This window comes from Kogia breviceps, chromosome 17 (assembly GCF_026419965.1).
Source record: "Kogia breviceps isolate mKogBre1 chromosome 17, mKogBre1 haplotype 1, whole genome shotgun sequence".
NCBI lineage: Eukaryota > Metazoa > Chordata > Mammalia > Artiodactyla > Physeteridae > Kogia > Kogia breviceps.
This window is the reverse complement of record NC_081326.1, coordinates 76,332,517-76,344,043: the sequence shown is the minus strand read 5'-3', so window position 1 is coordinate 76,344,043 and position 11,527 is coordinate 76,332,517. Positions and strand designations below refer to the sequence as shown.

The window sequence follows — 11,527 nt, the reverse complement described above, 5'->3', positions numbered from 1 at the left end:
TGCTTGTGCCCTTCTGATCCCACACCTTGGTGCTCTCCGTTCCCCACCCCCTCGTCGATTGTTGCTGCACTTGGAGGACCTGCCGCGGCAGCGCAAGGGTGTGGAGCACAGCGTACGGCTGGAGCCGGAGCCGCGGGCTTCACCCTCGTGAACTTACTCAGTACCCCACCACACCACGGCACTTTAGCTGCAAGGGAGTCCGGGAAATGCCGTGTCAGCGGCCTCTGTGGGACGAGGAGGTGACAAGAGCTTGGCACTGGGCCAGACATTCTCCATCCAGACCCAGGCCCCCTGTCCACCACGCTGTTTGTGTCCCGGGTCCCATAAGGATCCTATAAAGGCTTCCACTGGCCAAGACCTGAGGGTGAGAGGTTCAGCAGTCAGGCCACCTGTTCTGCCACACCTGACGCCTGGGCCACCATGGCAGCAGCTGCATCCATGTCGCCAGCCTTCTCCCATCACGGCGGCTCCAGCCAGCCTCCGGGACTGGCCCTTCCCCTCATTCCTGTGCACTGGGGAGGGCCGGTGGCTCCTGGCTGCTGTTGCCCTCGGGGCCATCAGTGGTCCCTGTTGCCCTCTCAACCTGACCCTCCTTTTGTGCCCAGTCTCCCTGGGACCCCTTGGCGTGTCGGCCAGGTGGTGGCAGGCACAGGCTGCGTCCACTGCCTGCTGGCCCCGGGGTGTGTCTGGGGGCGACGAGCTCCTCCTACCAGGGGGAGGGGGCCTTTCATTTCCTCTGATCTTCCTGGCCCTGTGGATGGCCTCGCGGAGCACATCTCACTCCCCTCCTTGATTTGCACCCCAGAAAAGGGCCCAGGGCACGTCAGGGGTGGGAAGGACGTTGCCAGGAGCACTAGGGAAGGAGGCTCCCTGGGCCGGAGGGGAGGCCGAGGGGCAGGTGGATGCCTCGCGGCGGTGGCAGCCCGGGAGCAGGACGGCAGGGCGGCGTGGGCCGGGGGGGCCCTGAGACCCAGCCCGCCCGGGGTTCACAGCGCTCCTGGGGTCAACCCCGACCCCAGCCCCCGGCTCCCCCCAAGCCGGCTCTGTCCCTTGGAGCCTGGGGCCCAGACAGGGAGGAACTTGCTCGAGGTCGCATGGAGGTGAGCGCGCCCCCTGCACCGGGGCACCTTCCTTGCCCACGCTGCCCGCCCAGAACACGCCCCCGCCCGCCCCCGGGGCTCAGCTGCCTCACGTGGGAAGTAAAATGTTTGTGCCTTCGCTGTTCCCTTGTGGGGCTGCCCGCCGGCGCCCCTCCCCCACCCCAGTTCACAGGGAGCTGCGGTGCCCCGGGCTGGGGCCTTTCTTATCTGTTTGGTGTTCAAGGCACCCAGCACCTAGCACCAGCCCGGAGCACTCATTCTTCAAATATTGACAGTCGCCCGTGTGTTCGTGCGCGTGATCTGATATGAAGTGGTTGCTGTAAGGCACTGGTTCTCAGATGGGGGCGTTTCCGTGGCCCAGGCGACGTTTGGCGGGGCCTGAAGACATTTTCAGTTGCCCTGATGGGGGTGCTCCTGGTGTGCAGGGGGGCAGGCCGAGGCTGCTGCTCCACACCCTGCCGTGCACAGCACAGCACAGCACCACAGCGTCCTCGGCTGACGTCAGGCCGGACCGCCTGGAGCCCCGGCGATGACGCGGCTTTGCTGGGGTTCGAACCCACCACTCTCCCTTCCCATTTTCCCCTTTGCGGTGGGAATCTCTCCCCTCGGCCTGTCCCACTGCTGTAGTTTGGAGGCACGTAATTTGTCTGGTTGTACAGATTCACAGCCAGAGAGGAATTTGCCAGGAGGAATCATACCCGGACTCGGCCGTGTCTGATGTAGAGAGGGTCTGGAGGAGACTTTGGGGCTTTAGGGGTTAGTGTGGACCCTGTAATGAGTTAAGACTCCTGGGCTTATTGGGATGATGGGAATGCACCGTGCATGTGAGAAGGACGTGAACTTTGAGGGCCAAGGGCGCAGTGCTATAGGCTGAACTGTGTCCTCCCCTAATTCATATGTTGAAGCCCTAACCCCCAACCTGATGGCTTTCAGAGTGGGGGGCCTCAGGGTTGGATGAGGTCATGAGATTGGGGCCCTCACGATGGGATTTGGCGACCTGAGAAGACGTGGCACCAGCTCTCTCTCTGCCACGCGAGGATACAGGGCGAGGGAGCCACCTGCAAACCAGGAATAGAGTCCCCACCAGAACCTGCCCACCCAGGAACCCTGATCTCAGACTGCCGGGCTCCAGAACTGGGAGAGAAACACATTCTCTTGTTTATGTCACCCAGACTCTGGTATTTTGTTATGGCAGCCCAAGCTGACCGAGATAGATGACCTAATGGACATGGCTCAAACATAGAAGACCACGGCTGTGATGTCCTGAGGACAGTTATTCAACTCCACTCCTAATCACAGTTTGAGCTCTGACCTGGGCCCCAAACTGACCTCTCGCTGGGGTCAAAGTCTAAGCCCCGACCCTGGTCCCATGCTGAACCCCATCCTGTCACTCATGCTCTGGGCACGCAGTGAGCTGGAATTGAGCCTGGATCCTCTGGTGGGATCCAACTTTCTGGGAAGGCCTGTAGGGGTGTGACTCCCTGCGGCCCCTCCAAGCAGGAATGGGGTCGAGGTGTGGCTTCCATGTGACTTGCCCTTAGCCCCATTCCTTCGCTCAGCTCTGCGGCCACCTCCCAGGACTCCAGATTTTCCTGTTCTCTCTTGGCCCTCCACCTGCCCGCCCAAACCGGTTGGGTTCCCTGGAAATCCTGCCTGTTCACATAGCTCAGGGATTTTCCTGATCTTGCTAGTGTGAAGCCTGGGCTGCTAGGACTGGTGGTGGGGCTGGGCGCTGGGGTTGGGGGGGGGGGCGGCCCTGTGGGGCAGGCCCACCTCACAGGGATTCCTTACCAGCAGACCACTGCCACCTCCTGGGGCTGCCACGTGGCCCCACACTTTAACGGACATCAGTTTTGGATGAATTCATTATTTTATGCAGAATTCATTTTTTTTTAAAAAGATGGGGTATTACGGCAAAACCGCAACTGAATTCTCCTCCACGTTTGTAGACATTTTCCTTTAGAAAAGTGCATGTATCACCAGGAGGGTAATTGGTGCACTGCCAGATCCCTGACAGACTGGGGAGAGCGTCCACCGTGCCGGGCTCCCCTTTATAGGCTCTCAAAATTAAAGCCGTGTCTTGCAAGCTCCGACTCTGTGAGGGCGTCTCTGGGTGTGAAAACTGCATGTGGGAGTGACCGTGTGGAATGCACGTATGAGGGTGTGTTCCTGGGTGAACAGCGCATGTGCAGGGCGTGTGTAAATGCGTGTCCCACAGCTGAGCGCGCGAGCGGGGCACTGAGACCCCGTCCACCTGATCGGTGCGCCAGCCCCACACCGTCCGTCCTGGGCTCAGGGGTCTCTGTCCCCAGAGAGCCCTGGTCGCAGAGGTGCCCCTCCTGTGTGTCCCCGAGTCCTCAGGGCCTCCGTGCCTCTCAGGACTGAGCCTCTAGCCGGCCCCCCTTCTCCTGTCCACTCCTCCCCACCCCCCGAGTAAAGTCGGGGAGCCAGGAGCTCCGGCCACACCCCCAGCTCCCAAGTAAAGTCCCCTCTGCTGTGAGAAACCCTCACCCTGGCTCTGGGGGGACCGGACATCTCTCCACCCGAGGGTCTGGAACCTGGGCTGGGTGCCCAGAGTGGCCCAGGCCAAGGGCCATGGGCAGAGGGCCACAGCACTCAGGAGCCCCGTGGGCTTGGAAGACAGTGAGAGCAGGACCTCGTCAGGCCTGGTGGCCCAGGAGGACCTTTCTGGGGCACGTGGGATGCCACGGGAGGGGGCGGTGACGGGGCGTCCGCTCAGCCAGACCCTCTCCAAGGCCTTCGGGCTGTGGACAGTCTGGCCTGGTGGGGGGCCTGACCCTGTGCATTGGGGGGAATACTTGGGGGAGGCGGCCCTCCATGCCAGGTTTCATGTGACACCAGGGGATTGGCTTTCTTCTCCTTGTCTCTTCCCGACCCCTTCCTCTCTGCCAGAGTGGACTCAGTCCTGGAGACGAGGCCCAAGGCTTCCAGCGTGATCGTGGGAGCATCGGCCCCAGCAGGTTCTGGGGCGGGGTGGGGGGGGGCGCGCAAGAGATCCGGTGCCCACAAGGTGGCAGCAGAGTGCCATGGGGGGATGAAGCCGGCCTTCCTGGGGGTCAACCTCACCATCCCCGGAGACCCCGCTGGCTAAGGGCCCTCCAGTCCGCCAGGGGGCAAGGGCAGAAGCCAGGGCCAGGGGAGGCAACAGCGGGTTCAGGGCGACCTTGGGGGAGTGAGCAGAGGCCAGATGCTGCCTGGATGTGGAGGGCAGAGCGTGGGGGTCGGGGGACAGAGAGTCAGGGACGACTCCACGTTTTTGGCCGGAGCGATGGAGACGTGGAGCTGCCACTCACTGCGGTGGGTGGTGTGAAGCTGGAGCCCAGCAGGGGGAGGGGTGCGAGCCCAGGTGTAGAAATGCCGGCTCGAGTGTTAGAAGGCTACGTACGTCGGGACGCTGGGTAGGGCACAGGCGGCTAGAGTTTGCGGGCGGGGTCCTGGCAGGAGGCTAAATTTGGGAGCTGCCTGCCTTTGCTGGTAGGCACAGCACGAGACTGGAGGAGATCCCAGGAGGGGGCGTGGACAGAGAGGAGAGAGCCGAGGGGTGAAGCTGGCCCGCAGGGAATCAGCAGGGGGGGGTGAGGAAGGAGGGCCAGGGGTAGTCGCGTCCTGGGAGCCAAGGGAAGAAGGTGAACGAAGAGGGAGAGAACTATGCAAATCCATCCTAGTTCCCTGTTGCTGCTGCAACAGATGACCATAACCTGGGCTTAAAACAACACACATTTATCATCTTACAGTTCTGGAGGTCAGAAGTCTGACGCGAGCCTTACGGAGCTAAAAATCAAGGTGTCCACAGAGCCGGTTCCTTCTGCAGGCTCTTTTCCGGCTCCTGCAGGCCCTGCATTCCTTGGCTGGTGGCCCCTTCCTCCATCTTCTAGACAAGCACTGCCTTCCTCCATCAGGAACATCCCCACCCGAGGCCTCCCGGCCGGGGGCGCCGGGCCCACCCTGCCCTACTGCCACCCCTGCCCACGACAAGAGCCCCCGCCTTTTCGGCCCAGAGATGCACCCATCTCCGAACCCGAGCCTACGGTCACCGCGCGGCCGCCGCCACCCGCGGAGCCACAGAAACGCCGAGTCCCCCGGGCCGCCTAGAGCGTCCCGGAAGTGTCTGGGGGAAGGCGGAGCGGCGCGGACCGGCAGGGGGTGGGGCGCTTCCGGCCGGCGGTGGCGGCTCGGGGTCCGCAGGTGAGTGGGGTCCTGGCCTGCAGGGGGGCCGGGCGGGCCGCTGGGGTCCGGGGCCGAGCTGCTGGTGCGAAGCCTCCCCCGGGTCCCCGAAACCGAGCTGGTCTCTCCGCAGCCTCCCTCCGAGGCTGGCCGGGGCTCCCCCCCCCCCCCGAGGAAGGACCAGCCCCCGAGGTCCTTTCGCCAGGAAGGAGCCGGCCTGAGACCTGGCTGCTTTCTTTTCTTTTTGGGTTTTGCCTTTCTGCCCGAAACGTGGCCCCCGGCGTTAGAAACGCTATCAAAACAAGCCTCTCCCCTAACCCGAGCCGTCCCGCTGCTTCGGGCTGCCCACGGCCCCGCACCTGCGCCCACGAAGGAGGGGTCTGCGTGGGAAACTAACTGCCCGCCTCCCCTCTCTGCAGGGTGCGCACCCCCATGTCCGGCCCTGACCCAGGACCCCTCCCCAGTCCCTCTTGCCCCTCAAGACTTAATCCAGCCCTTCCTCGGGCCGGAACACTTGTGTCTGGAGTATTTTTCCTGATCGTCGCCCCGCTCCCCACGCACGCCCTTGCACGCTACTGGCTACTGCCGAGGAAACGTGGTTTCTCACATCCTCCTTCTAAATTCCTCAGGCTCTCCTCTAAGGACGAGCATCTCCCCGCCTGCAGGAAGGGGCAGAATGCAGGTGGTGCCCCACTCTTCTCTCTCCTGCCCCAACTCTGCCCCCTCCTACCGTCCCCTATGGCCCAAGAGGGTATCAGTGACAAGGCTACAAACCGTCTTAATGTTTTGGCCGTGTTGTTTCCTTTTGGTTTAAGACATTGTTTCAGAAGTAATATCTGAATTTCACTTTTACAGGAAGTTTTTGTCTCTCCAGCGGGACCGGTGTTTCCATCTCCCTTGTATCAGGCTCAGACGTGAGGAAGCGTCCACAGTGAGCCCGTGGCTGGCGCTGAGCCCCGTCCCGGCGCCACGTCTGGCCCGTCCTCCTTCCTTTTGTGCTTAGAGTCAGTCCCTCGCAAGTGACCGGGGGTCCCCTATTTCCTCCTGGGTTTTACGGTGGTTTTATATTAAATGTTCCCTTAAGGATGGATTATGGCCTTTAGTTTCCTCTGCTCTCCACAGGGCCAAGCAGGGCACAATCACCTGTCACCTAGTAAATACTGCATCGGCCGAAAAGGTCATTCGGGATTTTCTGTAGCATCTTATGGAAAAGCCCGAACAAACTTTTTAGCCAACCCTATAGGTTGAAAATAGGTCCCAGCAGGCCCAGCACCCGTACTTTGCAGACCGGGAGACTGACTCAGAAGGGTGAAAGGACGTACCTTGGGCTGGCTGCTGACATGCCTAGGATTTGTCTTTGGGACTCTTGCTACATCTGAATAAACTTCATTTCTGTTGAGCTGTGGTCTCAACGGGCTACCTTTTTACGTTCCACACGTGTGTAGTCCTGTGGCCTCACCCATGGTGTGGAGTTGGACAGAGCCGAGTGTGAGGGTTTGGGAGGGAGGTGAGGTGGGAGTTGCTGCCTTTCCCCGCTGGGACCTGGCGACGGACGCCGTCAGCTGCCTGGGGTGCTGCCTCGGTGACTGGCAGCCCCTCCCGGGCGGGAGGGGAGCCAGGGGACACAGCTGGCTGGGAGGGAGAAGACAGGACTAGTGGCGGACACGCCACACGGCCCAAGCAGACCAGCCAGGGCTGGTCAGTGTGGGGATGACGCTCTTCACTCCTCAGGGGCCGGAGGAAGTTGGCGGTTTACCAGGTGACGTGACAGGGCTGTGATTCTCACAGGCCGCCCGAGTCAGCCAGGACCGTCTGCTAAGTCCTACATGTCTGCTCCACGGAGCAGGGGGGGCGTGGGGGGCGTTTGGGGAAATTGTCATAAAGGGATGGACATGGCCAGCTGGAAGGGACCGTGATGACCCCGATCTTGATGAGGATGAAAGACAAGTCAGACCAGGCCTGGGGGGTTTCTGTAAGTCACTTGCCTTTATGTGGTCTTACCAGCTTTAACCAAAGACGTGTATGTCAACTTAAAACACGACGTTTACTACTTACAAGGCTACATAACTGATGCAGGAAGACCAGCCTGCTCGCAGCGGGGCCAGAAGGCAGTTCTCGTATTTTTGTTTCCAGCATGAATTAGTAATTTATTCATAGAGTGTTCTTGATCAACAAGTATTCAGAAAGCCCGCTCTGGCCTGGCCCTTTCCAGTGTCCTGTGTGTGTGTGTAAGGGAGGGAGGGTGTGTGTTGAGTGTTGTCTGCACGCTCACGTGTGACTGTGCCTCCAGAGGCGTCCTTGGCGTCTGAGCGTGTCGCTATGGGGACCAGTAGCTGAAAGACTGGGAGCCCCTCCCAGCTCTGGGAGGAGCCTGAGGCCTACCAAGGCCTGGTTTTCTAGAAGCAGTTTGGGGCCTGCTGTCAAAGAGAGGGTTTGAGGGGACCTTGTTTCAGAAGAGGTTTGCAGGCTCCTCAGCCCGGGAAGTCTAGAGGAATCCCTGCCCCCTGCAGCGCCTCCGTCCCCTGCCTCCACCTCCCTCACAGGAACGCAGGCTTTGTGAAGGTGGGTGGGTCAGGTGGGCCGTGAGCGGCTACAGCGGGAAGGTTGGTTCTGGAGGTGGGACGTGGTTCTCAGGTCGCCCAGCACCTGTGGCTTCCTTGCTTCGTCGATCAGAGGCATCGCCCTTGGCGTTTTTCCCGGGAGGCCAGGTTGCTTCCAAGAGGAGCCACTTTTAATTTGGAGCCGTAGCGAGCGGCTCAGAGGTCACTTGTGGAAGCTGAGAAGAGCCAGTGTGCCCAGCGCGCCGGGCAGCCCCCCTGCGCCGGGCAGGCCTCTTCCCTGTGCCACCTGCTGGCCAGCTCGCGTGTTCAGCGCCTCCACACCACCGTGCCCTGCCGCTCCCCAGCACGTCGTCGAAAGTAACGAGGATGTGCCTACGGTGGCTGAGGCACGGGCTCCGTAACGTTTTCTTTCTTCCCCCTTTTGCTTTCCAGCTGCTAAAGCACCATGTGCGTGAGAGAGGCACCACGGCTCAGACGGTGAAACCTCGATTTGCCGGAAACCAGCTCCCGGGGCCCCTTTACCTTCCGGTCCGTGTTTGAGGGGAGAAGCTGCCACCGTCCGTGCAGAGAAGGCTGGAGGTTCCAGCCGTGGAAGCCTAGGGCGGCTGACGCTGGTCCCCCCTGCAGAGAGGGCCGGGAAGCTGCTGGAGCCGAGAAGGGGCCTTGGCTCGTGGCGGCCCCGCATCAGCATCAGCAGGACGCCGGTGGGCGAGGGTGGTGGGAGGGGAGGGAGGGGTGGAAAGGCCTCCAGTAGTGGCTCAGGCGCGAGCCCTGTCGGCCAGGACGAGCCCGCTCCTCATGGCCTCCAAGCCGGCTGCCGGGAGGAGCCCGGGGGAGAAGCGCAAGAGGGTGGTGCTGACCCTGAAGGAGAAGATGGATATCTGCCGGCGCCTGGAGAAGGGGGAGAGCAGGAAGGCGCTGATGCAGGAGTACAACGTGGGCATGTCCACCCTGTACGACATCAGGGCCCACAAGGCCCAGCTGCTCCGCTTCTTCGCCAGCTCCGACTCGGACAAGGCCCTGGCGCAGCGGCGCACGCTGCACACGCCCAAGCTCGAGCACCTGGACCGCGTGCTGTACGAGTGGTTCCTGGTGAAGCGCGCCGAGGGCGTGCCCGTCTCGGGCCCCATGCTCATCGAAAAGGCCAAGGACTTCTACGAGCAGATGCAGCTGACGGAGCCCTGCGTGTTTTCTGGCGGCTGGCTCTGGCGTTTTAAGGCCAGACACGGCATCAAGAAGCTGGATGCGTCCAGCGAGAAACAGGCGGCCGACCACCAGGCTGCAGAGCAGTTCTGCGGCTTCTTCCGGAGCTTAACCGCCGAGCACGGCCTGTCCCCCGAGCAGGTGTACAACGCCGATGAGACCGGCCTCTTCTGGCGCAGCTTGCCTAGTCCCAGCCCGGAGGGCGGGGCGGGGCCCGGCCCCAAGCAGAACAAGGACAGGCTGACCGTCCTCATGTGCGCCAACGCCACGGGCTCCCACAGGGTCACACCCTTGGTGGTTGGGAAATGCGGCGGCCCCAAGGCGGTCCCGGGCATCCAGCACCTGCCTGTCGCGTACAAGGCCCAAGGTAACGCGCGGGTGGACAAGGAGATTTTTGCTGACTGGTTCCATCACATCTTTGTGCCTGCGGTGAGGGAGCACTTCCGAGCTGTGGCTCTGCCCGAAGACAGCAAGGCCATCCTCCTGCTGGACGGCTCCCGCGCCCACCCGCGGGAGGCCGAGTTGGTTTCGGAGAACATTTTCACCATCTTCCTGCCCGCCAGCGTCACCTCCCTGATCCAGCCCATGGACCAGGGCATTCGCAGGGATTTCATGAGGAACTTCGTCACCCCTCGCGGCACGCTGCAGGCCCTCACCCCCCGCTTCAGCGTGCCCGACGCCGTGCTCGACGTGGCCTGTGCCTGGAACGCAGTGCCGGGCGCCGTCTTCAGCCGGGCCTGGAGGAAGCTGTGGCCCGAGGTCACGCTCGTCGAAGGCTCCTCTTCAGAGGAGGAGCCCGAGCGCCTCAGGACAAAGCCTCCCGACCAGACCTCCGTGCACATCCCCGGGCTCGGGGGAGGCGCCCCAGCCCGCCTTGGGAGCGCGGCCCCGGGGAGTCCCGAGCTGGCCGAGGCTGGGGGCGGTGACGAGGCGGCCTGGGAGCAGGCGGCTGCATCCTTCGACGCTGTGGTGCGCTTTGCGGAGGGGCAGCCCTGCTTCTCGGCTCAGGAGGTGGGCCAGCTGCGCGCGCTGCGCTCCGTGTTCGGCAGGCGGCAGCAGGCACAGCGGCGCAGAGCCCTCAGGGCCGCCGTCAAGCTCGAGGCGCCCTGGGAGCCCTCCGGGCCTCGCGGCGCCCCGCCTCGCTCCCCTCTGCCCGGCTCGTCCACAGCGGGCGAGGCCTGAGGCAGCGGGGCCCGACCTGCGGTCTCGGGTCACGTCCCTCGGGACGGCCCGCCCCGTCGGGGTTTTGCCGTGTGGCCTGTCGTGCCACATGGGCACCAGGGGGTCTTCCCGAAGGGCCCACCCAGACCCAAAACGTACCGGAGCCTCCGGTGGCCGGAAGCCAGTCTCGTGTTCGCTGGCTGAGCCTTGCTGTGTCCGAGGGTGGAGACGTCTCTCTGTCCAGGTGGGGAAGAGCCGCCTTCAGCCGACCAATGGCGCTACCCGCTGCCACTTGACGGGGCTGTCACTCCCTGGGGCCCACTGCCCCCCTCCACCGGGACTCAGTCTGCTGGCCTGGGGGCCGGCCCTGAGTCGGGCAGGTCACCGAGGGAGGGACTCCAAACGCATAAGAGCCGGCGTGGCCCCTGCCTGCGGCTTTACAGGCCACGTGTCCCCCTTCAGTCGTGAGCTCTCGTAGCAGCACAAGCCTCTCGGAGCTTCTCCGTGTTGCCAGCGCACCCCGCCTCTCAGGCTCAGACCCCAAGATGCAGCAGGCTGCAGGCCGACTGGATGTGGTAGAATTGCTCCGTCGAGGCCAGCGGGAGCGGGCGGCTGGGTGCCCGTCACCCCAGCGTGGGGCCACAGGGCACTGCCGGTGTTTCGAGCATCGCGGCTCCGAGTCCAACCGACAGGCCTCGTGCCCCAGAAGTTCACATTTACAGCCTCTGCATTAGTAAACTTCGGACCGGATGTTCAGAAATTAGCCTTAGGCGATATAACAAAAACAGTGAAGCACGCAGCTGAGCTGCCGAGCAGTATCTGAACTCCTGTTCTCAGCTGTTTGCCCCGCAGTGATTCACGCGGGGCAAGCTGGCTGTGCTGGTGGTCTCGTAAAGGCCGGTTGCGGGATGACGAGGCTGTGTGTCCTGTGTTGCAGCCGATTCCAGCCTCTCCGTTCTGCCACGTCGCTTGTCAGCACGGCCGCAGGACAGAGAGCCCCTCGTGGGCAGTGGTCGCCCTCTTTGAATGTCAGGTGACATGGGCATGCTTTTCTGTGCTCTTTTCACTGCTCCGCCTTCAGTCGCATCCCCTTCTTGGGTAGCTGAACCGGCACATGGTTTTCTTTCCTGTGTTTGCTGCGTGCCGAGAGCCGAGGGGAGGGGAGGGCTTGGTTCGCCGTCGGTTTCTCTGGTGTTTTTACATCTTTTCAGACAGTGAGGTGACAGTCATGGCTGGCCTGGCCCTGCCCTGTGGACCGTGTGTTTCCTGCTTTAAATGCGTGTATGAAGATTGTGAAACAAGCACGGATTGTTTTCA

General features: G+C 62.5%; 1 protein-coding gene across 5 annotated transcripts in view; it reads left to right on the top strand.

Annotated features, from left to right (window-relative positions):
- Positions 1 to 11,527, top strand: part of JRK (Jrk helix-turn-helix protein) — a 222,333-nt gene extending 210,806 nt beyond the window's left edge. The window contains exons 1-4 of one of the 5 annotated variants that reach the window (XM_067017817.1): positions 4,879 to 5,306; positions 5,573 to 5,705; positions 6,141 to 6,289; positions 8,279 to 11,527. In XM_067017817.1, the coding sequence (XP_066873918.1) occupies positions 8,645 to 10,231 (1,587 nt within the window). In that variant the 5' untranslated portion in view covers positions 4,879 to 5,306; positions 5,573 to 5,705; positions 6,141 to 6,289; positions 8,279 to 8,644 and the 3' untranslated portion in view covers positions 10,232 to 11,527. Of the gene's footprint in view, positions 1 to 4,848; positions 5,307 to 5,572; positions 5,706 to 6,140; positions 6,290 to 7,163; positions 7,258 to 8,278 lie in introns of those variants that run through there. The other 4 variants (XM_067017816.1, XM_059042568.2, XM_067017818.1 and 1 more) reach the window with 4 other exon arrangements.